The sequence below is a fragment of the Panicum virgatum genome, chromosome 9K, assembly GCF_016808335.1.
Source record: "Panicum virgatum strain AP13 chromosome 9K, P.virgatum_v5, whole genome shotgun sequence".
Lineage (NCBI taxonomy): Eukaryota > Viridiplantae > Streptophyta > Magnoliopsida > Poales > Poaceae > Panicum > Panicum virgatum.
Genome location: NC_053144.1, coordinates 46317397 through 46343211, shown reverse-complemented (window position 1 = coordinate 46343211; position 25815 = coordinate 46317397). Strand labels below are relative to the sequence as shown.

Sequence of the window (25815 nt, the reverse complement as noted above, 5' to 3'; positions counted from 1 at the left end):
CATTGATTTTCAAGACAGTATCATAGCTGCCCCCCCCCCCCCGATTACTCGCACAAGCTCCACCACTGAATGATGATCCATCTTTTTTTTCTAACATGAGGCAATGGGCATTATGCAATGATGATTAATATCATTTGATAACATGCGGCAATGGGCATTATGCATCACTATTCCATTTTATTTTCATATCAGTTTTTGATTGAAATATTGTGTATCAGTTGGGTTGTATCAGAGATGGCTCAAGAGTTTGCTCAGTTCGATTTGGTGGAGGAGCTTGAGGCAGCCGATTCCGCTGCCCAGTTTGCTCTTGGGGTTGCTGGTGCCCAGGTGATGAGGACATCATAGGCTCAGATATGACCTTGTTAACCACTTCAAAACTAAAGGTGAAAGCATTCCATGTGAGCTTTATATTTGGTAGATTTTATGGATTGATGCTGCACCTTAAAGTTTGTACATTTTCCTTTTCAGAATTGCTTACATGGATCAATGGAAAGTTTGATTGCATAGTGAAAACATGGAAGGTCAATGAAGTAGATTGGGGATCAAGTGCAAGTGTTTCTAACATCCTCCACCAGGCTACCAGTCACTTTTGGTGCAAGGAATTAATGAGTCCAAGTCCAACACGTTCTGAAGTTGGATTCGGACTGCAGAAAAACAACAACTTGTGATGGACGCCACAGTCGCATACGGACACGGATTGGGCCGTTCAAGTACTTTGTGGAAAGCTTATCAAGTCTATTTTCCAACGCATCTCACCTCATGTCCATATCTGTTCGGAGTCGGCCACAATCGTCTATTTTATACCGAGATGTTTTCTGCCCACGATGCTGCGTCATCTTATTTTGGCCCAATGGGTCGTGTATCAAGTTGAGTCCATTATGTATGCATCCTAGGGTTGGAGAACGACCCCAGCACCCCTGTGGTCGTCCTCCCATGTTCTTATACCCTTTAGCCACCGCCAAGAACACTTGGGTTTTATTTTCATCGAGTTAGCCATTGCTATCGCCATTCAGCGCACGTGTTGGACCAACCACCCATCTGATTGTTTACGGAACCCCACCATATTGTGATTCAGATTGAGTTCATCAATTCTATTTAGGAATCCAGTGCTTGTTCTACTTGTTCTTGTTGGTTCTCAATTGCTTGCAGGACAGGTGCTCTAGTGGCAGGTCGATTGTGCTCCACAAGATCGCAGCGACCTTTGGAGGTGGTGTATCGGTTGCTAAGGCACAGTGTCTTGATTGCTGTAGTCGGGCCGTGAACATCGTCTCCTACCCCCAATCGACTTATCCAGTTCCTCTCGTCGAAAGATTGGGATCAAACCCTAGCGGGTTCTCATCACCGGGCTACTGTGGCTGCTAGTACCCATGGTGCTGGTGCTGGTGGCCAGGCTGCTGGTGCTGCTGCTTGGGCTGCAATGAGGTGGACCAATGCCATGTCCAGCTTTTGTAACACCCAAATTGAAATTTGGTTTGAATTCAAAATAAAGTTTGTTCAAATGAAGTTTTGTGTTAAAAAAAACAAAACTTTCCCCTTTCCCTTTTCCAGCCCAGCCCAACTCTCTCTCCCTCCCTTTCTTTTTTTTCCTACAGCCCAACTGGCCCACTCCTTCCCCAGGCCCAACCCACCACCATTCTTCCTCTTCTCCCTCTCTCTCACTGACATCCCAGGCCCGCATATCGACGCCATCCCCTACCTCCTGCCGGCGCCTTCCAAATAAGCGCCGCGCGCTCCTCGCGCCGCGGACGCCCGCACCCCTGAGCTCCGCGCCCCCTTTTGACTCGCCACATTGATGACCATTATGGCCCCCATGATGCGCTTTCCCCTTCCTCGCGTGGAGACGCCGCGACAATTGTGGCAATGACTGCCGGCCACCAAGCTTGCCGCCCCTCCCTCGCACGCAGCCGCACCAACCCCTCTCCTCCTCTATAAAACCCTCGCACGAGCACGCTGCACCTCCCTTTGCACTCCACGATGCTCCCTCGCTCTCGTACAGCAGCCAGCGTCGCCGCCACCGAGCTCCGCCGCCGCCGTCGATCTCCCGTCCCGTCACGCCCCTTCGCTGCCCGACCTTCGCCGGAGCTAGGTGAGGTGGTGAGCAAGCCCTAACTCCCTTTTCCCCCTTCCCTCTCGCTCTACCCCGGCATCGATTGCTCACCGGAGTTGCAGCTCTACCCCTCGCTATCGTAGGCCCCTTTCCGTCCAGCACCGCACCCCTTGGACCCCTAGAACGAGTTCGCCTCTGCCTCCTCTCTCTCCCCGGCCAAACCCCTCCCCGAACTGAGCCCCGGAGCACCGTTTTCGGTGAACTCCGGCGGTCCGCCGCCGCCCCTGCTTGCCGCCAGCGCGAGGCGCCGCCTGCTGAGCCGCCTTGCTGCGCAGCCGAGCTACCGACTCCGTCCGAGCCGTGCGCCCGCCTGCAGCCAAGCCGCCGCCTGCCAAGCCGTAAGCCGCGACCCTGGCCCGATCTGTACCGTCGGATCTAGATCCAACGGATCGGATCTATTAGGCCTGAGCCGGATCTGAGCCGCCCCTGTAGTTTTTGCAAAAGAGCCCCTAGGTTTTACCAAAATCAACCCGCACACCACTGCAGTTCAAAAATAATTGCAAAAAGGTCCTTTATTTTCTGTTTTAGCCCCTGTCTTTCACAGAAATAGAACCCACCATCCCTGGACCTTGTTTTTGCTTGTTAGCCCCTGCATATAGGGTTTAATTAGGTTTTTAGCCTCAGGTTCCTTTGAAGCTAGCCCCTGGAAGTTCAAAATTCTCGCAAACAAGTCTGTGGTGCACTGTTTTAGCCATATCTTTCATGTTTCAACTCTATTTTTAGCGCTCTACACCTTTTTCACCTTTTCTAGTACTATTTTTTACTGTTTTTGTGCTGTTTCTTATTTTGTATTGTTTGCTTTGCTTGTGTGATCGTGTAGATGACGTGCCGTTCGAGGGTGATCAAGAGCAAGCTTTTGAGGAAGATTTTCAGCAGTTAGCCAAGGAAGGCAAGTGGCTTTCCCTCTCTGCATATTCTGATTTTTTCCATTAATAGCATGTTAATTCACCTTTACTTTATTGTTCTATGCATAAACTTGACGGGGACACCTATTAAGGACTTTACCTAGTCTTTTTACCTCAACCTTGGAACACCGGGTTTAATATCTTGTTGGGTAGCTTTGCTTAGTTGCTTTACCTTGGGTTGGTTGGTATAATCTTGGAAAATGTTAAATACGACTTTATCATGATTAAGGGAACAAGATCACTTTGTTTAATCGGAACATGGAGAGCCACCCAGGAAAATAGTGCAACCACAAGAACTATATGGCTTTGGTCTTGGCTAATTAATTAGAGACTCTAGTTTGAAGCAGTGTTACCAAAAAGGCAAAAGTGGCAGCGGTTGATGGGGTATAACCCGGTCCTCTTGGGAAGTGGGCTTTGCTAAGACACTATGCCCATTAGGGAGGCTTATGCTCTGCTACTGCTCCGGAAACCTTAGCAGACTACTTCTTATTAGAGAATCTTTGTAAAGACCTCGTAGCGTCCCTATGCAATTACACCTAAGGAAGTGTGGTATTGTGCCTGGCCTGCACAGCATGGTTGGGTTCAAAGTTCTTCGGAACTTTTACGCGACTTGTGGTGAAAGTGTACAACCTCTGCAGAGTGAAAACTGATATATCAGCCGTGCTCACGGTTAAGAGCAGCCTGGACCCTCACATGATAATTGAACTTGAAGAATAATTAAATTGTGGTTCTTTGGTTTATGTTGTTGAATCCTTTATGCTTATGCTTAAGTGGGTTGGTATAAACTTATACCTAGTTAATAGGTGCTTGCTAATAAAATATGATCCACTAAAATTGCTTACCGCTAAAAGCCTTTAGCCCTTCTTGTTTAACCTTGCATGTTCCCCCACATGCTGAGTATCCACCATAAGTGTACTCACCCTTGCTTAAACTGCTGCTCAGAAGAGAACTTTGAAGTGGAGAACTTCGACAACTTCGAGGAGTTCTAGGCGTTCGTCCACCAGTCAACTGCCTGTGGGAGAAGTCGTGCTGTAGACTTCAGTTAGGATGTCGGTGAAACGTTTAAGACCTTTGAATCTATTTCATTCGGAGTGTAATAATATCATTTTACTCTATAATCCCTTTACTTTTCAAGCATTGTCTTTTGATACATTCACTCGACGTCGATCATATGTGTGTAAACTTAATCCTGGCGCATATATGAGATGCATTCGGTTTTATTTTGAAAACCGGGTGTGACAGCTTTGTGCTTCGCCGTATGTGCCAACTGATCTCAGGTGGGGTGAGAACTGATAAAGGGTTCGAAAAAGTACACCTCAACCAAGTAGCCAAGGCTCTGTAGGAGTATTCAGGAAATGAGGTTACTGGCACTCAGGTGTACAACCACCTGAGGAAGTGGAGGCAGAGGTGGGTAAGAGTGACCAAACTTAGAGAACTTAGTGGCGCTTTGTGGAATGAGAACACCTGCATGATCAGTTTGGAGGAGCACTACAAAGGGCATGTGAAGGTGTGTTGACCTGTCAATGTAGGTTGCTGCATTCATCTTTTCTTTACCTTCTTCATATTCTAACTTGTACAAAATTCCTTGTAGGCACACCCTAAGGGTGCTGATTTACTGAACAAGCCCATTGAGAACTACCACCAGATGCAGATCATATTTGCCAATGGGCAGGCAACAGGCAAGTTTGACATGGGGTCTAGTGAGCCTTTGGGATCCCCATCTGACTTCGCTGAGAGCACACTTAATATGGATTCTGATGTTGGTGTTGCTGTTGGTGGAACTGCTGAGCAAACCAAAACACAAATTGCTGGTGCTGGTGTTGGTGCTGCTGTTGCTGGTGGTGGTAGTGGGTCACCATCCGAGGCAAGCAATAAGTGGAAGAGGTGCATGCTTAGTGAGGGGGATATTATTGTCCTAACTGGCATGATAGATGCAGTGAACAATGTTCCATCTGGTATTCGTGAAACCAAGGTTGAGGATTCCCACCCTGAACTGTATGGTGCTATCGTGTTCATGCCTGGCTTCATTGATGAAGCACTTATGGCTGCCTACAACCATCTGCTTGACAACAAGGCTCAGGGTTCTGCATTTGTCAAGATGAATGACGCTCACCGTGTGCTGTGGCTGAGGACCTACTTGGCCAAGCACTACTACATGTAGAGGGTGGTCCTCTATTGGTGGTTTATCTATCTTTTGTGCAGTGAGCCTGCTGATCAGATGGTGGCTTCTTTTGTGCAGTTAGCCTGCTGATCTGCAAGTGCCTTCTTTTGTGCAGTGAGCCTTGAGGTCTAGTGGTGGCTAATCTTGAGCATTGAGGACTCATGGTGGCTGGTTCTATGCATATCTCCTCTTGCTTTCACTCGTGCAGTTGATCTGATGCTGCACTCTTTTGTGCAGCTAACCTTCTCTCTTTACTAACTATACCATTTAGTTAGCAATTGATTAGATGACAGTGTCATAGCTGCTACTTGTAGTCAGGGGCGGAGACAGCACTGAGCCCCCCTAGACCCCAAAAAACCATGGAGCCCCTCCTTGAGCCCCCTCAATTTTTGAGAAGAAAGGAGGGGGAGAAGGAGAGGAAGAAGAAATCAACCCCCCTCCCTTTTAATTATTTCTGGATCCACCACTGCTTGTAGTCCTAAGAGATGAGTATTTCAACTATGAGTTAGTTGATGATATGGATTGGACACTTTGCTGGATCAACCAGTATCATTGGATGTGATGCTTATTTCATTGCTATATGTGTTAATGTGTTGAACTGAGCATATGCCTATTGCAATGATGTTGTTATGTTGAATTCATCATATGTGCATTTCTATTGATTTCCTTCATTGAAACTGAGCATATGCTCATTGCTAATGATGATGTGCTGAACTGGTCATATGTGCATTGCAATTGTTTTGTTCACTGAAACTGAGCATATATGCCCATTGCCAATGATATGTTTATCTAAAGCTAACTGTGAGCTTTCTATCAATGTTTCTTTTTTTCAACTATATAGCTTGCAGCTATGGCATGGTATGTAGTTCAAGTTGGTCGACAAACTGGTGTGTTCTCAAGCTGGCAGGTTTGCCATGCTCAAGTGGATGGTTTCAGTGGTGCTTGCTACAAAAAATATAGAACAAGAGAAGAAGCCTTCTCAGCTTTCTGTGGCCAACAAGATGGAACAAAGGTTGCAGCTACTGCATCCAACATGAACATGACGTCATTTACGCGTAAAGATGCCATATTAGTAGTTCTATGTGCAATGGTACTAATTCAAGTTGTAGCCATTATATTTTTAATTACAAAAATGATGTAATATTGCCTTAGAACTAGCTATGAGAACTCATGTAGTGCTTGCTGGTAACCTCACCACTCCATGCAAGAGGTAACTCGACCAACTTGTATCCAGCCAACCAAACAACATGACCTTGCATCTGAATTTAAATCTGTCTATGCATTCAAGCAACCAAACATCATCTCTTGCTGGCCTGGCTGGAATGAAGCATGCAACCAAAAAAGACCTCCTGCATGCACACAATCTGGCTACTAGGGTCCTGGCTCTCCAATGCGAGCTAGGCTCGCTAGAGAAGACAACCAATCAGGCCCCAAAGTAAAGCATAAGCAGGGACGGATCTAGGGGGGCTACCCCCCCCCCCTCCCTCGGCCTAATGCCCATGGATCCCCCTATGACCCCAGAAATTTTTTTACATGAATCAAGGAGAGGAAGAAGAGAAGAGAGAGGAGGAAGAAGAAAAGAGGAGGGAGAAGAGAAAGGTGCATAAGCCCCTCCCCCTCCCCGCTCTATTTTATAGGCTGCATCCAGCATTGTTATGAAATAAGAAAAAAAATAGTTTTGAATGCTCTCAGTTTCCTCACCGGCTTGATACCACGAGAAGTTTATTTATACCATATACACAGCTCCAAAACCCCCATGACTGATCACTTTAGAGAAACTTTTTGTAACCCTTCTTAATGATTCATATGGTAATTGTATCGGCTCTACATTTACGTCAATCAATATGCGCTCCAAGTTTCCCAGTTCTTGCTCTGGATCAATAATATCAATTTCTGCAAAACGTAATGTAGCGAGCATAATTTTCCTTCCGTACATATAGATGATATAAAATTTAAAACAATGCACCTAGAAAGTCAAAACGGCTAATAATTTAAAAGGGTGGAGTAGATGATAAAATAAACTCAGGCGCTTCTTCCCCTATATAAAGCACCTATAAGGACACCAACAACCGTCATAGAGAACAGCTCTCTATAACAGATAGCGCAGGGGGAACCGCACATGAGAATGGCACCAAGGAATGCTATACTATTTAACAAGCTTGTGGTCTGCATCATCTCTCTAATTTGTCGTGTAGCCATGTGTAGGCACAAAATGTTATCCAGATTTCCTTGTAGCCAGCTAGCTCTGACGTGTCATTGTTGGAGACGTCGCTATACGCGGCCCTCTCACAATCTTATGATCACGGCCTCAATTGCTCTGCTTGTGAATTGTGATGCATGCAACCTTCTGGTAAACATCGCGAGCAGAGGGTACCGCCGCGCGTAGCTAGGGATGAAAACGGATCGGATACGGATGTATATCACTGATATCGTATTTGTTTTCATATTTGTATTCGAATACGTAGTCGAATACGGATAGTGTTAGTTTTGTCAGATAAGATTGTAATGGATATCGACATCATAAAAATGTAAGTTTTGAGCATTCGGATACGAATCGGTTACGGATATTGGATACTCGAAATCGGATATGGACGGATAAAAATTCTTACAGACCGAATCGAATTCGAATACGATTGAGAAATATTCGTATCATTTACATCTCTACCGGTAGCCCCCGGTAGCCGCGGACCCGCGGCGTTGCTCGCGTGTAGCGTTCGCAAGCAGCCCGCGCCGGCGTTGGTGCGCAAGCAACCCATGCCGCCCGCCCGTGCCCGCGCGTCGTCGCCGCGGCCCACGGAGCAAACGAGACGCGAGGCCAGGCCGGGGAGGCGGCGGAAAGCGCAGCTCGGTACGGGCCGCCGGCGCATGTGTACCAGTAAGAAGTCGGTAGCAGGTACGACCGTACGAATGCTCAGTGCACGTGCGAAGGAGAGATCAATGCAGGGGTAGCTAATTCGTGCGCGCCCCAGCAGAGCAACTAACAAACGATCGGACAACCTAATATATTTTACTTTGGGCATCCAGTTAATTCTCTTTCCCTTTTTGGATCGGCCGCAGTAAATGAAGCCCATGTTGATATTTCTTCCCTTTTCACTGCGCGGGTCCTTTCCCTGTTGGGCCGTGCGCACAATTTTCTTTCAGGGAGCATAATTTTTTCTGGAATATGGGAAAGAGAGAGTAGTGTTTCGGGTGGGGGAAGTGAAATAGAAGTTAGATTCAAACCAAAAAATATTTTTTAGAAAAATGAGAAAAACAATAATTTTACTAAAAACGTTATTTTCCATTTTTCCAGGATGCACTAGAAAAGTTACATATATAAGTTATAGGAAAAGTTGTGTAGACAAATTTTTATATTAATCGTTCATTGTTCTGCGTATGTAGCATAAGTTCTATATCTAAATATGTTCGAATAAAAAGTTATATACATAAGTTTCTATTTTTTCTTGGATGCACTAGAAAAGTTGTGTAGACAAATTTTTATATTAATCGTTCATTGTTCTGCGTATGTAGCATAAGTTATATATCTAAATATGTTCGAATAAAAGTTATATACATAATTTTCTATTTTTTCTTGGATGCACTAGAAAAGTTACATATATGGGTTATAAGAAAAAGTTGTGTATACAAATTTTTATATCAATTGTTCACTGTTCTGCGTATGTAGCATAAAGCTATATATCTAAATATGTTCGAGTAAAAGTTATATACATAATTTTCTTAGTGCATAAGTTATTACATCCTTTTTGCATAAGTTTAGTATATAAAATGATAACACTAATGATATCAAAACAATGTGGTGGTTGACGTAAATAGTATCATATATAAGTACGTAGAGAAAAACCAAAACAGGTGATAATTTTTCACACATAGTATCATTCTCATTAATGTAAATTGGGCTGAAAAAAATGAACTGATGACACGCATAACGGGCCACGCCGGCAGCAACAAATTGGGCCAAAAAATAAAATAAACCGGAGGGCGAACTGGGCCTGACAAAAGCGGAACAGCGGAAAGGGAAGGAGCGCGCTCCCGCGCCGGATCCCGGCCCGCGGCTGTGGGGTCGCCGCGGCTGTCGGATCGATTGTTGGAAAGATAAGTAGCGCGCGATGACCAGATTGGAATGTGTGCCCGCACATTTGCCAACTTGACTATATTTTTCTTCAACGTACTCCCAACTTGACACGTACATCATATATATATATATATATATATATATATATATATATATATATATATATATATATATATATATATATATATATATATATATAATGGATATATGGTAATGTAACTTGCGGTCGTGGGCGGGGAGATCACGTTGCCTCCTCTAAATCTCCCAAGACACAATACTATACGAATACGATGATGACAACACTAAACAATGGATCGGGGTATCTGACGAACAATGCTTCCTTCAATCAGGGACGATTAATTTGCTTGCAGCACGCCTGCGGTTTCAAGGGAACTGGACGGAGGACGGGTAGTCGGTCATGGGCTTCCAGTCGGCCGGGATGACGTTGTCGGCAACCAGCGTCTTGCCGGAGTCGCTGCGGATGCGCAGCGAGAAGGGCGCCCGCAGGGGCCGCTTGGTGTCCACCCGCCACACGGCGCCCCACGACACGCGCATCGGCGTCCACGCACCCGTCGGCCGCCCCGTGGTGCCGTCCGTCTCCATGAGGTCGACCTGCACCACGGCGCCGTCCCTGCCGGCGTACTGCACCAGCACGGCGAAGTAGTTGGGGTTGGACCCGACCTGGACGTGGAAGTTGACGGTCAGGCCCTTGTAGTTGCAGGGCACCCGCCGGAACTGGATGTCGATGATGCCGGCGTGCCGGAGCTTGTCGTTGAGCCCCGCCCTGGCCATGGCGCCGAACGCCGTGCCGCTGAGGTCGAAGTGGTACTTGGCCACCGGGTAGTAGTTCATGTCGGTGATGATCACGCGCTTCGCCCGGCCGGAGCACGCGTCGTGGGTGCTGTTCAGGCACCGTATCTGCCCGGGGTTCAAATTAACTGAATGATTAGTTGCTGTGGTTATTAGATTATTGTTGAATGATTCTCGCCGGAGTACAGCCGACGGTTGGCAGTACTACCTGGTAGCAGGCGCCGCAGCCCTTGCCGTCCTTGAAGAGGGGCTCGTTCCCGCACGACGTCATGGACATGTAGGGGTACTGGTTGGTGTGCTTGAACCCGCACGCGCCACCTGCAGGGACACGACACGTCAGGCACTCGCACATTGGGACGGCGAAAAAATTAAACAACAAGCAAGTGGGCATGCATACCGTTGTCGTCGGGGCCGGCGCCGTTGGGCGCGCCGTACCAGGTGGCCTTGGCCGGGAGCCAGCCGCCGCCGGGCTTGGCGGCCTCGGCGCCGTACGCGGCAAGCACGGCGAACAGCGCGACGGCGAGTGCCACCGCAGCCGCCTTGGAGGAGGAGACGATCGTCACGGTGGCGGCCATCATCTATCCCAGCTCGATCGTCGTCGTACCAGCTAGCTACAGCACAGCAGGGTGCTGATCTTCGGGATTAGTAGTGCTCGATCGTATGTTGTGTGTGTGTTTGGTTGATGGATCGGAGAGGGACGACATCGCCGGGGCATTTATAGGCGGAGAAGGGGCCGAAAGCCGGCGGGGGGCTGGGCGAATCAGCATCGAGCAGATCGACCAGTCGCCGGCGGCGTCGTCGAGCACGACGGGGGCGTGCCGTGTGGGAGGTGCAAGGTCACATGGCCACCGGGCGAAATGGAGTGCGCGGCTCGCGACCCCGCCGTTAGAAAAAATAACAAAATGCGATCACGTCGTGGTGGCGGTTATGTGGCTTGCTACGGACGTGTAGTACGCTCGGACCGTACACCCGCCTTGGGCGGCCTGCCGATGATTGGCAGAGCAGGAATCTGCTTGCATTGGGGGGTTTTAATTTCATCTTTTGTTTTGACTACTATCTATCTCAGGGCATACGTACCCCATTCTTGCCAAGCCTAGGAAAAGGGAAAAATCGGACAGAAGCAAGTGAAAACCGGACGGGGCGGCAGGTCGATGCCACGACCTGGACGTTATATCCGACCTTTGGGTCATGGGAAGCAATCATCATAGCCGTATTATTGTTCCTTTACGGTTGTGCTAGCCACACAATGCAAACTATGACGACGACGGTAGTCACGTACTCACGTTACGTGCAGCGAACTTACAGAGGCGTAAGTACGTAGTGTGAACTGATCGAGAGGACGCCGTGAAACTGCATGTCATGCGGACGCTGAAAACAAGACTGCGCGGCAGGCTTCTCGTCGACGTCTTGTACGTACATCCGACCCTGACCATCTTAATAAGCTAGTGGCCATTAAGAATGCGCAGTGGTGGTTTTTTTTTTTGTCTTGAATGAAAAAAAAAAGAGAGAGAGAGAGAGAGAATGTGCGTTGGTTACTTGGTTTAGGTTTACCCGCCAAAATAAAAGAATGCGCGATGCAATGGTGGCTGCAGTATGTATATATACAGCAAAATAATTGCCTGTATGTAGCATAATTTCTTCGGGCTCTTCAAATTGCACGAAATATTGTTGCAGGTGCCTTGCAAACAGGGTCCGACTATAGAGCGATCCCGGCCCATACGATCCTACACCGTGGCAACAAGCTGCTCCGCTTATGATGTCGCGTGCATATCCTGGTAGCCAGCGTGTCCCGGCGCGGCGGAGGAGGATCACCGTTGTCCGCAGGCGAGGCGCGGCCGGCGTCGCTCACGTGTGGCGTACGCGGCGCGGCTAGCGTAACGCAGCAAGCGGGCGGCCCGTGCCGCCGTGCGCGTGCAAGCCAAACGAAAGGAACGCCATCCACCCCCCCCCCCCCCCCCCCCCCCCCCCCAAAGTCACCCGGCCGCACGCGACCGCGAGCGAGGCCGGGGCACGCAAACGCAGCCAGAGTATGTGGCCGGCCGCGGGCGCGGCGCGCCAGTCAACGCGAAGGTGGGAGGGTGGCTGGGCGTCACCGTGGAAGACGTACCCCAAAGTCAATCCAATGATGAGGCAATAGCCTCGTGATTACGCAAACCTCACATGGCTCCTAACCTTCCCCTTTCTCATCTCAGCTTATTTGTATTTTAGTAGTATATGAGTATACGACCTCCGTATCTGATACTGCAAATGGCTTCAGGGGACTCTCCTGGAAGGAATTCGAGGAAGTAGCCAAGAGCGTCTGCCTTCAAGACAAGTCGGAATGGAAGCTAGTGTAAGCGCAGCACTAATTCTGAGTTAGCAGCTCGAGCGCATGCGCTAAACTTTACTGCACCGGCATAGGTTGTTCATGAGTTCACCACTATGTACAAACATACAAGTATGTGGAATCTGAATTGAACTGCCACTAAGTTGAATTTCCCAAGCAGTACAGGGCATGCCGTGCTCCACTCCAAGACACACCAGAACCAAACTGCATATAGATGGAAGATGGTATGCTGATTTTGGCCACACCTCTCCACTTCCGTTGCATCATCGTCTGCTCTGCTGGGAGCAGGGGGTGCAAGTTTCACTTGTTTTGGGTCCTTCGGTCGACCCAGAACTTGATAAAATGAACTAAAACGGCATGTCACATGATTAAGGGGGAGAAATGAACTAAAGTCGCTGACCCAGAATGCATCCCTAGCTGCTGGTCTGGGTTTTCAAACTGCCAGCGCCCAGCGGGGTAGGGAGGGAGCGCGACAAATTTGATACATATTTCCTTGTACTTGTAGGGCTCTGCAGTGTTACCTTCTGAGATATAATCGCTGCTGCCAACTCTCGAGATGTAGAGATGCTTTCCTACTTCATCATGTTCTGAGAAGTGGGAACACGCATCACAAATGGGACTACGGGGGACATCACAGCCTCACAGGCTTCTTCTATATACTGCCCGGCATGCAGCTCCGCCAGGGAAGAAAAAAAGAAGAAGAAAAAACTCTGCTGCGCTGGTACCAATAAGACAGACCTTGTACCTGCAAACATAACAGGGCCAACATGGAGTAGAATCAGAACACGCAAACAAAATCCAGGTGCATGCCTACCTGTAGGGACTAGGGAGTGGGAGCTCAGCGTGTGACCCAACCAAAGGGTAAACGCATGCACCAGTCGCTTGGACCTGAAGAGCACAAACGCTAGCCATCTGCTTCTGGCCCTTCCAGCGCAAAATTTTTTTATGTTGGAATCTTACTAATTTGAAATACTAAGTGAAGTCTATTTATAAAACTTTTTGCACAGATAGATTGTAAATCGCGAGACGAATCTAATGATGCTAATTAATCCATGATTAATCAATAATTAATCGTCTCGCGATTTACAGCCCATCTATGCAAAAAGTTTTGTAAATAGACTTTATTTAGTACTCTATGCATATGTCGAAACATTCGATGTGATGGTTTTTTTGCGTTTATGGGGTGGGAACTAAACAGGGCCTCAAACCATAAAGAGTATGCAGTTAGGAACACGGTTGCAGTCTCTGTTGAGGGAGCAACTAATATACTGATTCGTGCATGGGCACAGTATAATATAGATGCAACTATAAACTGACTGGTGACTGTCTTTACCTAAGGGAATATTAGTAACAAGCCATCAATCCATGAAACTAGATTTGCAGAAATATTAGTAACAAGCCAGCTTACAAAGAACTAAAATGGCAATCAAGAAAGCAAGGCAATTTTGTAGAATTGCATGGATGCATTACAGTCAGGCTGAACTTGATGCGCTTGTCTCTATATGATAGCAGTTTCATAATTGCAATGTACCTTTATACATTAGCACGTGAAATGAAATATCAATATAATGGTGCAAGGATCTGGTTGAGAAGATGAATTTTAACCACAGGTTCTGATATTTCATTGTCAGAATCTCTGGGCGCATGACATGCTAGCCCAACAGAAAATTAGCATCGCTGTCAGCTAATTCATCACTGAATAACTTTTGTGAATAAAGAGGTATGTGCATCTCTCAGTTTCCTGACAGGAAAGCAGGCATGATCGAATGTCAAATTCAATTGCATGTTTGTGTAACATACATACCTTGATGCATCCTTGGCCAACAAAAGTTTCTTACTTCGCCAGCTTATATGGCTTAACAAAGCTACTTCCAGATAAGAAGCTTTATGTTTCATAAGGATTGACATGAATCAGATTGCAACAAATAGGTATCTAGCCATTCAATTCATAGACATGGAAAATTGCACCCACAACTGAACCAGGGAACCAAAGAACAACTTTCACCCTTGAAATACTGAACTAATAAAAACTTTACCAGCAGCTGGATTTCTAGGATCAATAGTAAAAACTGTAGGCATAGGGTTATCAAAACGAACATGCCATTCAAGTTCTTGTCACTTCAGAGTGCTAAGAATGCATTCATAACACATATCAGCAGATTGCAACAAATAAGTAATCCAGAAAGATTTAGAACAGTAGTATCTTTTTTTAGAAGAACTCCTTTGGTTCCTCTTCGTTTTTCAAGGAAAGGAGTTAGCTGTGTCATGCATATATCTGCAGGCTTTAATGAAACTGTGCCAGATGTTACCTTTGGGTCAGCATGTAAAGAAAGCTTTGTTCCGGGTCAAGGCAGGATTCTAATATTCCGAAGAATGCAAACAAGCTTGAATCTGCTGAACCATGAGGAAACAAAACAAAATACTTCTAATTCACTTGACAAAGGATGAATTTTCGCATCCAAAAAAAATTAAACCACATTTCCAATCTGCAAAAGTTGCTATAAATTCAACACACGCTATTTTAGTTTCTGGTAATTGAATCCAAAAAGGTCTGATATATCCTTCAGTTTGCAAACTGGATCTGTTTGTTCTGACTAACCACTCTGAAATTTCAATCTGCAAATAAGTAGAATTTCAGTAAGGACAAAAAATAATAGCATGCTGTCCTATTTCAACAACAGTGCAGTATGCCTATATTGAGCATATTAAACATGAGTACGATTAGAAATGAAACAATGAATGCAGGAGGTACACACACACAAAAAAAAAAAGAACAAAGTAGGGGTAACGAAGCCTTGCATGCTCTCAGCTGCTTGTTCTTCCTACCTGGCCTCTAAAAGGAAAACAAGGACATCTCTATCGAGCCTTTCACATTCACAGGTGAATAGATATAGACCAGCATAATTACTTGTATGGAATAGCTAAAAGCACATCAATATTGAAAGTTTTAAAAGATCAGATGGTAGCAAGGGAAAACCCTCGGATCTACTGCTATAAGCAATCTCACACAGGTGCAGAGTGATCATAACAATGAACAGCCAAAATCAACAATTCCCCAAGGCTAACATATCATCAGTGCAACAATATACATATCATACAACTTCGGAGTTGCAACAATAAAGCCCAAAAGTAACAACCTTGTCAGTAACAAAATAATATATATAACTGAGAATATTACAATATACCAGCTTACTCTCCCTAATGTCCCCTGACAGCACTGCCACACATTTGTGTATAATTTTGGAACAAAAAAATTGAAAGGTAATCCTCCCTTGAAAGATCCATCTGCAACTCAACTATCTTGATTGTATGGGAGAATGTGTAATACCCTATTGATCAGAGCTTTGGTCAGATTGCGCTGGAGTATCCAATTTGTTTTCTTCACCAGTTGTGCTGTCACCCTCATTATCAGGAAATATTTCTGATTGTAGTGAGGGCGCAATCTTGTTAACTTGCAGCCATGTTGCTTCCCACAAACTGTTTTCACTGGTGCTTGTCTTTGACAGGACCCCACTCGCTTTCATCACCATCAGTATGTTCTTGAGTAGCTCTGGGATGGCCTCTTGTAATTTCTCGGTCCTCCTCCCTCTCACTTTGACTTTCATGAACTTCTCTATCATGTCAAGGACTTCCAACCACAGCTTACCAAAACTGCCCTGTGCTGAGAGGTCTTTAAGTGACTGCAAAAACACCTTGCATAACAGTTTTACAGCATGCAAGAGAGACACCTCCATGTTTCTGAAATCCTTTGGTGAGTAAGTCTGAGCAATCTCCAACAATTCATCAAGCAACTGGAAAATAATATCAAATGCCATCAACCATGTTGAAGATGACACTACTATTCCATCAACTACTAAGCATCTGTGCAACGATAACAACGCATGGTTCCTCACTTCTTCCCTTTGATCCGTGCACACCTTTCGTAGAGCCTGCACTAGCCGCAGCCACATCTCTGCAATTCCTTCCAATATCCTGTCTGCGTCTCCACCGGCTTCTCTGACCTCTCGTGACCACCGCGTAAGGCAGTTCACAGAATCTGCCATTAGGTTTAAAGCATGGATAGATCTTTCAGCAGACCCGAGCCGAGATTCTGCAAACTGCCTCGAGGCCTCCACTGAGAGGATGAAGTTGGCAGGTGACAGATGTGCTCCCTCTGACATGATAAAAACCAGAGCTTCAAACCCTGCATCAGAAGCGTCAGGATGGCGCGCAGTGATGCAGAGCAAGGAAATAATAGTTCTCCAGCCCATCTGGGATTTAATATGGGTCGCATTCGCCTTGACAAGACGTGTTACTTCCAAGGTAATGTTCTCACAGTAGGCATCAGCTACACGGGCATCAAGTTTCAAAATCAGCTGCAATGACCTTAATAAATCATCTACCAGGTTCGCCTTATAAGGAAGCAACCTCTGACAGATGTGCAAGAGACCAAAAACAGCCTTCTCTACTAGATTGCAGGGCATCACTATGGACTGGACGATATGGGTTATGTGCTCATAAACATCCTGCCACAAAAGAACAATCCTGTCTCTGTTGTTTAATGTGACAGTAATAAGAAGCTCCAAGCAGAAGACAGCTACACCTTCATCATCAAGTGCGCTGGTGATCTTCTGAGGTCGGCCTGCTGCCTGAATGAGGGCTCTTGCCAGATTTGAGAGCGAATCAGCTTGCAAGAATTTGCTCTCAATGAAGATAGTACCTATTTGGCACTTCTTCACAGTCTCTGAAGCATTCCTCTGTGCAGCTAGTTGCTCCTCAGTTGGCTGGGACCTTGGTTCTTCAGCATCTAAGTACAGTAGTTGGCTGAACCTCCCCATCAGTCCATAACTTTTCCGAGTGCTAATTGGCAAAACTTGAGGAGGAGCAGATGAAGAAGCAAGCTTGTTGGGCAACGAATCTGAAGTGGATTCCTGATCATCAGATGTATCGCCAGTGAGGCGACCAGGAAGAAGGCCTATCTTATGCAATCTTAAAATGCAATCTACTATGTTCCTCCACCCACTGCGTACGTGATCACCATAAGTAGTTGCTATAGTGAAAACAGCCTCTGTTGCCATTCTAGCCTTGGTATCCTCCCCAAAAGCTGTTACAGGATCGTCAATGTAGGAACTGCTCAACAAAGTGGTGAACTTGCACAGTGCCACAACAAGATCATTCAGCACATCATCATGATAGAATGCAGCCAGTTTCGCCACCGACAGAAAACCATCAATGCATCCTGTAAGAACTTCCTCATGCTCAACATTGTCAAAGACCACAGAAATAGCAGCAACTGCCGGTCCAGCCATGACAGAGAACATTTCATGATCAAGAAAGGGGTAGGAATCACAGGCAATATACGTTGATGTTCTCTTAGACCTCCACATCAGATCAACCCAACGACTGAAAGACATCTCAGAACAACCAGCTCCTTGCTCAGGAATGGTTCTGATTTCATTACAGCAAATAGAATAATAAAGGTCCGACAAGAACTCCCTTGGAAGATCATTCCCTCCATTTATGCGGCGATTGTTTCTAATAAAGTCTTCCTCCGTCATCTTCTTCTTAACCCTCACATTATGTTGATCGGTATTGAGCATGATTACAGAATATGATAACACAAGAGCTGCATCTCTATTGACAAACATTTGGGGTGACTGTTCATAGTATCGCTCAGAAAAGGCCTCAAGAATTCTCTGTATTTTCTGCGACTCACCAGGCAGCCGGAAAGATTCCAAGAATAGCCGTAGGGCAGCATCCAAATTCATCTCCTTGAAGTCAAAGGTTCTAGCAAATTCATGAAGAACCCTAATAGAGAACTCATCATGATTACCCAAGTAGTCCCCAAGAAGATTCTTGTCCAACCCAGGCGTGTACCGGAAGAATAGAGCAACATTGTGCGGATCAAGTTTTTCGGGCAAAAGATGAACACCTTGCAGGTACTCAAAACCCTTCTTTTTATCCCTATTGAAATGTTCAACACCAACCATTAACTTCCTCTTGATGCTTTTTTGCTGGTGAACAAATTTAACCCACTGATCAGGATCATTGCCGCTCTCACACTTTAACTGCCAGAAAGGAAAATATTCACTTATTTCTGGCACTGTTTGCCCATGATGTTGAGGTGCACTATCACTCCGCTCAGCCATTGCCCGAATGACAGCAACCAATCCATCCAAAGCAAGCACATTTAAGGCTGACAAAGGACTGTTCACAGGAAATGCACTCTTAGACAGAAGATTAGCAAGCTCTTCAAAAATATTTGAGCACTGTAAATCACAGTCCATGTTCGCATACATCTCAGCCATAAACTCTTTCTGCTGGCAAAAATCCACTAGAGACTCGAGGGCAACTTCTTGCTGCTGATAACTTGCACCATATCTACTCTGTGCTAATCTTAGGATCACACATGAGAAGAAAGCCTCTATTTGCAGCTTAAGTTCATGGCGCAAATGGTAAAAGAGGGTGAAAACAATGCTGCACACTGTTGAAAGGATCAGGGGGCTCATTGACAAGCCAAAATGCATTAGATTGCGGAACAATTCATCCTGTACAAAAGCCATCAGCTTTTTGTGTCTGTGTATAGATGAAGCCGACAACTCAATAGCTGAATTTATCAATCCCAGAGCAAAGAGTGGTACATCCTCATCGAAGTCAATCGGGTTCATCTTTGGGTTCACATCAATGTCTTCTGCTATGTTGAAGAGGGAGCACAAGAATTGCAATATCTCCACCATACAAGGAACTCCAAACGGCTCCATCATGGTTTTGTCTTGCACAACTCCAGATCCATCCCCCACCTCATCACCGGAGCTGTTCAAACACACAAAATCACTCTTCCCATTCTCCATCTCCTCAGCACCCAAACCTTGGTTATTGCAACCACTTGCCTGCAGAGGAAATGCTAACAGTACATTAATACACTTCATGTGGTATAGGAACATATGAGCCTTGCAAGTTTATACGAACAAAGCTTGTCTCCAAACTAACATGACGCATACCTTACAGTTACAGGTGTTTGGCAGAGGCAAGAGTGGATCTTAGTGTCAGACTGTCAGTGTGTGCAAAGGTGGTCACATTGCTAGGATGGAAACAATTAGTTAAACTATGAAAATAAAATAATCCTAGAATCATTTCACTTGTTTATACATCCAAGTTAGGACCAGGGCCATAAGCATAGTAAGTAAAGTTGTCAAGCTGAGTGAGGAATGGTATTGAAACATTTTCCATGCTCATGAGCATAGCAAACATAGTAATGACTATAAAAATGTTCGAATCATACCTGCTCGTCAGAAAACATGGTGACATCAATGTCCTGCAGACGGGCAAAAACAGAACGGATAACCTCCTGCATTGTCTGGCGGGAGAGACGTTGCAGCAGCTCCCCCTTAGTTCCAGCCTGCTGCACAACGCGGAAGCAGGTACTGACGATCGCGCAGACGTGGCGGTTGGCCAGCGCCGGCGCCGCGCGGCCGCGCACGCAGGCGAGCAGCACCTGCAGGACTCGCGCCAGGACGGCCTCCTCGGACGCCGGGTCGGTGACCTCGAAGCGGCAGGCCGTGACGGCGTCGACGACGGCGCCCATGGCGTCGGCGACGCCGGGCGCGCCGGGCTCGACGAGGTCGAGGGTAAGGATCTTGTGCAGGGAGGAGAGCGCGGCCCCCGTGATGGGCGCCCCGGTCTCGTCGGAGCGGACGACGTCGAGGAAGGGGCGGAGGTAGAGGAGCGGCTCGACGCCCGCCCAGCGGCCGCGGCCCCAGGCGGCGGCGCGGCGGCGGAGGGCCTTGAGCCCCGCCACAAGCGGGTGGTCGAGGTGCTCGTCGTCGCCCGCGCCGCCGTCGCCGCCGCCGTAGCGGACGCCCGCCCAGCGGACGTTGCGGCGCATGACGGCGAGCACCGTGGCGACCTCGGACGCCAGCACGCAAGCCATCGCCAGGCGTGGCGCCCCGGGGCCCGATCCCGCCCCCGCGTCGGCTCCGGCACCCGCGCCCGACGGCGACGCTGCTCTGAGCCCGCCCATGGATCCGAGCGAGCGCGCGAGGTCGGCCGGTCGGGGTGTAGCTACGACTGCGTGGGCATTTGGGAATTGGGATCTGAGAGGGAGCACGTTGAGATCTGGTCTGGGTTTGGTGTAGCGAGCCAAGGGCTGGATCTGGAAGAACTCCTAGTCAGTCGTGTGGGCTGTTTTGATTTTTTCCCCTATTTTCTTTTCGATTAAAAATGGGGTTCTGGGTGGGTTTTGTTTGGTTGAACAGCTTTTTCATCTTTCATTTTACCTATCTTTATGTAAATCGGACTAAAACAATCACGGAATGTTTATAACATAAGCTGATTTCAACTTTTTTTTCAATTCAGAAGATGGTCGCATCATGCACACAAATTCACCTCCTACGGGCGTCTCTGCGAACACTCTAGCGCTATGAGCACGTTTGAGATATAGGAAGCATCTTATTGTTGACGAGCACTTCTTCTATCACTAAATAAATAGTTAGATAAAATAAGAGTAGTCATATTGAACTAACCAGCTGAGCGACGAGTTTGGATTTAGATGAAAATGTGGCAAAATAAAATGATTGATCATTTTCAATTAAATTTCATCAAGAACTCTAGCATTCACTTAAAGAAAAAGAGAACTAAAATATGTATGTTAGCGCTAGATGACATTTTTCTAGGTGGTTTTTGTTTGATCTCTCTTCATTCTGACAACCTCGGGTAGCTAGGTTTTATCTATTTCCTAGCTTGATTTTGAGGGTTGCAGGTTTATTGATCTGCATTAGTGTTGTGTGAATTAATATTGTACTGATTTACACACCTCATGTGCTCCAAGAATTTAAAAAATGATGAATCTCAATATCGGCTATATGAACGCCAGCAGAGTAGAAGGGCTTTGAAACTACAGTAGAGGGGCTTTAAAACTAGTGTGCTTCGGTAAGGTAGAGTAGCAAAATGAAATGAAAAGAGAAAGAGGGACAATATGAGCTTATGGCAGGGAACAGGATTGAGTTAGTAGGAGGATAGGAGTGAATCGGGTGTAGAAGACCATAAATTGAATCAAAATAATTGAGCGAGTAGCAATAGATAGGCTTCATTTTAGAAAGAGTAAAATGCACCAGAAGTCCACCAACTTGTAAGGGTGTGTCATTTAGGTCCATGAACTCCAAAAGTGCATTTTTTAGTCTATCAACTTGTAATTTGTGTCAGTTAGATCCATAAACTCTGAAAGTGCATTTTTTGCGCATAAACTTGTAGTTTGTGTCACTTAACTCTATAAACTCCAAAAGTGCATTTTTTAAATCCATAAACTTCATCCATGAGCAGTCGTGTTGCCGCAAAGGTCGCTCCGATATCGCTGTCCATAAATATCTTTCAATCACTCACCAAGAACCACTCCGTATTGACCCAAGTCTAACGTCGTCACGAGATTTTTCACCACAACACCTAGCGCCACCATATCTGGCTACCTGTGCCACGAAGGACATAATATCCCCCACTACAGTATACATGTTGTTGAGTCTATATGTGACATCCTCCACCTTTTTCAACCATCCTCCCTCCTCTCCACCTATATTATAGGGTCAATAATAGCAGTTTGTAAGCTCCCCTCTAGATTCTAATACATGTCAATAACCTCCAAAATAAGTCTTTCATCCCTCCTATCTACTCTCCAGATGCTCTCGATTCAAAACCGGGCTCAAATTTCACCTTTCTAGCGAAACTCCAGCAACATGTGAACATCGTGTAGATTTATATTGGTATGATATCAGTGTATTAAGGCTAGGTGGAGGATTATGGACCTAGGCGACACAAATTATAAGTATATGACCTAAAAATAGACTTTCAGAGTTTGTGGACCTAAATGACACAAGTTATAAGTTTATGGACCAAAAAAATACAATTTCGAAGTTGATGGACCTAAGTGACAAGTGACGCCCTCTTACAAGTTGGTGGCCCTACTGTGCATTTTACTCTTGTAGAAATGTTTGTACTAGTTTCATATTTTTCTAATTTAAAATGAATCATTTATATTTCTAAGATTAAACTCAATTTTTTTATTTTTCACAAAGTGGAAAACCAACTTTGAAATAACCCAAGGGGCCAAATTTATCCGGTCAACTGTTGGATGGCATCCATTATCCAGTTTTGTAGTTGAAAGTTGAAAATAATATGTTAGTTGGAGGGTGTAAATTAGACCTTTTTCTAATATGTTTGATGTGGATTAGAAATAAGTTTTAGCCTCATATGTATTATTGTATTGAACATAGTGTGAAATAGCAGGAAAACTGTTGGATTGCAACATTTTAAATTGTAATTTATGAGCTCTGCTAAATGTAGAATCTCATAGTCTCTGTTTATGACACATTACTCTATCTAGCTAAATACAAGTTTCTTATTTGAATTGAAAGCTTTTCACCTGTTTTTTTTCACGTTGATTTGCTTGAAATGGAAGAAATGATTTTCTAGGAACCGAAGAGAGAGAACTCCTTATTGAATAAATGCTTCTATGAATATAGAGGAAACGGATCGGGATTTTTTATTTTCAAAATCCATGATTAACCACCCAAATGGTGTTGATAGTAAACTAAGCTAGAATGATAGATCCTGCAAATTCATAAATCAGGCCACGGCCCTGATAATGGTACAACACAGTAAAAAAAGCTGAGCCCATACCAAAGTACAGCCCTTTTGGTGGGCTACCGATTTCGGCCCACACTAGCTGCCCTCTTGTTTTATAGGACTCCACAGCGTATTCTTTTTCTATTTGAGAAAGGAATTTCGATCAAATATTCATATTTAAAGAATCTTAAGATGTTTTGATCTTCTTGAAAATAACAACATATTGGAAATTAAACTAAATATCAAAGCTCACTTTTTAAAAAATATGGCTTATACTGATGGACATGAAGGGAGTACCATATGGTACCCACATTAGTTATCCCTTACTTTTTAAAAAATGTTAGGTAGTGTATTTTGCCACGTTATTAGAGGTGGTAATGGACCATGATCCTAGTGGTGTCTTCGCAATCTAAATTGGATTTATATATTTTTAGCTTATAAAATTGTATAAGATTAAAGTTGGACCATTTTGAGGCCTGGCCTTTAAATTCTCTCGGTCAAATTACACTTTACCACCCCTACACCTCATGCGGCCTAGTATGACCAAAAGTGTTAAGTTTTTAATATTGCCTTAGAGCAGATTAAAAATAAAGCATTAGGTACGATTGGGTTAAGAAAAAGACACAAGAAGACGACGTTAGTCCCCAAATCAAATACTTGAGTATGTCCCACGCCACTAACCAGCATGTGTCACAGTAGTACAGTACATCTACTACAATTATAAACAATGCAATGCAGTTTCTACGGTGATCTGAAAAGCTCGTAAACTGCAACTGTGTAGTGGCTCCGCCGCATATGGTAGAATAATAATCAGAAACATGTGATCGACAAAGTTGTTATTAGTAGGGAACATATCAGGTGTAAACCACTTCTTTCGTGCAAACTTCAATCTAAGTCATCGGATCAAAATCCAAAGGGGTGCGTAGGGGGAGTGGGAGATATTTGCAAAAGTGTGATTAGAGATGGGCGGTTAATTGCAAAATTATCCAATCCTCTATGCCCCTTGGATGTTGATCCAGTGGTACAGATTGGAGTTTGCACGAAATGATTGGTTTGCACCTTATATGCTCTCTTATTAGTAAATCCATTGACGAGGCATAACCTCAAGATTTGGTTACACACTGTATCACACACTCTATTCATCCAACACACACTACTTGTACACACTTTGGCCGTTGGACGGGGAGAGCACATATGTATAAAACACTTTGCCTCCTCCATTTCCCACGCCTCCCAAGTGCAGACACAAATTAAAGACAACACGTAACTGAAAACCACTAGGCCCATTGCAAAACAATCTGCAATTAATCGCGCACGGTACCAAATAAATGAACAACCGATCGAACCACCACACCAGCAGAACGATCAGTTGAACTGGACGTAGGAGCGGTAGTCAGTGTTGGGCCTCCAGTTGGCCGGGATGACGTTGTAGGCCACCAGCGGCTTGCGGGGCTCGCCGCGGACGCGCAGCGAGAAGGGCGCCCTGAGCGGGTGGTTGGAGTCGAGGCGCCAGACGGAGCCCCAGGAGCGGCGCATCGGCGTCCAGGAGCGCGAGCCGGCCTCGCGGAGGTCCATCTGCAGCACGGTGCCCGCCTTGTTGGCGTACTCCACCAGCACCGCGAGGTAGACGGGGTTGGAGCCCTGCTCCACGTGGAAGTTGATGGTGAGCCCCCGGTTGTCGCAGGGCACCCGCCGGAACTGGATGTCGATGATGCCGGCGTGGCGGAGCTTGTCGTTGAGGCCCGGCCTCGCCAGGGCGCCGAACGCCGTGCCGCTGAGGTCGAAGTGGTACTTGGCCACCGGGTAGTAGTTCATGTCCGTGATCATCACACGCCTGGGCTGTCCGGAGCAGGCGGGGTTGTTCTTCCCGGTGCACTTTATCTGAAGAAGATCGAGCAGAACGTGAAAAGATGCGTTTGACCTCACGAATTCAACTACTCCTAGTGGGGAGTATACTGAACAACGTCGTTAACTACTCCTAGTAGGTTTGTGCTATGCATTTGACCGATCGATCAGGATTAAATGATCAGGACAAGTGGACGGGTAATTTAACCGTAATTACCTCGTAGCACGAGCCGCAGCCCTGGCCGTCCCTGAACAGGGGCTGGTTGCCGCACGACGTCATGGACATGAACGGGTACTGGTTGGTGCCCTTGAAGCCACAGGCGCCACCTGCAGAAGCAGAACCGGACGCAGGACACAATGTCAGCCACGGCATTGCTGCTCGGATGGCAATTGGCATGCATGCGAAACCACCAGCTTGTTGTTAACACGACAGCAACACAGAGCAACACGTGCACTTACCGTTGTCGTCGGGGCCGGCGCCGTTGGGCGCGCCGTACCAGGTGGCCTTGGCCGGGAGCCAGCCGCCGCCGGAGCCGCGGAGTTGCCGGACGGCGGAGGAGGTGTGGTTCGCCGGCTGCGCGCGGGCGCCATGCGCGGCAAGCACGGCGAGGAGGAGCCCAACAACAACGAGGGCAGCTGCCATCGATCTTAGCTTTGTAATTAAGCTACTACTACTACTCTGTACTTATGTACTTGCTGTATGTGTTGTTGTGCTCCGGTGATGGGAAGGAGCGAGGCTGCCGGTGTTCTTATAGGCTGGCAATACAATTAAGCAGCTGGGCGGCGCAAAGCAAGGAGCTTTGGGCAGCTAGCTGGGCAGCGCCGGTAGTCGTCGCCACATCGGACGTGCCGTGTTTGGCGGTGCAGGGTCACATGGCCACCGTACCGATCGAGCTAATCATGGTGGAAATGGAGTGCTCGGTCCGCGAGCCAGTCTGCCATTATACAAAATAGAATTGGCTCCTGTCAGTTACCCACATGCGTGATGCATGTTAG

The 25815-nt window shown here is 46.3% G+C and overlaps 3 protein-coding genes and 1 pseudogene across 3 annotated transcripts; 1 reads left to right on the top strand and 3 right to left on the bottom strand.

Moving 5' to 3' along the window:
• Positions 1-234: 234 nt before the first annotated feature.
• On the top strand, positions 235-5173 carry LOC120648042 (annotated as a pseudogene).
• Positions 5174-9308: 4135 nt separating this feature from the next.
• On the bottom strand, positions 9309-10753 carry LOC120651711 (expansin-B6-like). The gene is made up of 4 exons (XM_039929309.1): positions 10453-10753; positions 10264-10373; positions 9455-10163; positions 9309-9377 (listed from the first exon to the last, which is right to left on the bottom strand). The coding sequence occupies exons 1-3, from the start codon at positions 10631-10633 to the stop codon at positions 9630-9632; spliced, it is 825 nt and encodes a 274-aa protein (XP_039785243.1). The 5' UTR covers positions 10634-10753; the 3' UTR covers positions 9309-9377; positions 9455-9629.
• A 4653-nt stretch (positions 10754-15406) lies between these two features.
• LOC120651710 (ARF guanine-nucleotide exchange factor GNOM-like) lies at positions 15407-20493 on the bottom strand. Its single transcript, XM_039929308.1, has 2 exons — positions 19643-20493; positions 15407-19250 (listed from the first exon to the last, which is right to left on the bottom strand). Exons 1-2 carry the CDS (start codon positions 20378-20380, stop codon positions 15711-15713), a joined length of 4278 nt encoding a protein of 1425 aa, XP_039785242.1. The 5' UTR covers positions 20381-20493; the 3' UTR covers positions 15407-15710.
• Positions 20494-24022: 3529 nt separating this feature from the next.
• On the bottom strand, positions 24023-25545 carry LOC120651709 (expansin-B2-like). The gene is made up of 3 exons (XM_039929307.1): positions 25279-25545; positions 25037-25146; positions 24023-24855 (listed from the first exon to the last, which is right to left on the bottom strand). Exons 1-3 carry the CDS (start codon positions 25460-25462, stop codon positions 24340-24342), a joined length of 810 nt encoding a protein of 269 aa, XP_039785241.1. The 5' UTR covers positions 25463-25545; the 3' UTR covers positions 24023-24339.
• Between the last annotated feature and the right edge of the window lie 270 nt (positions 25546-25815).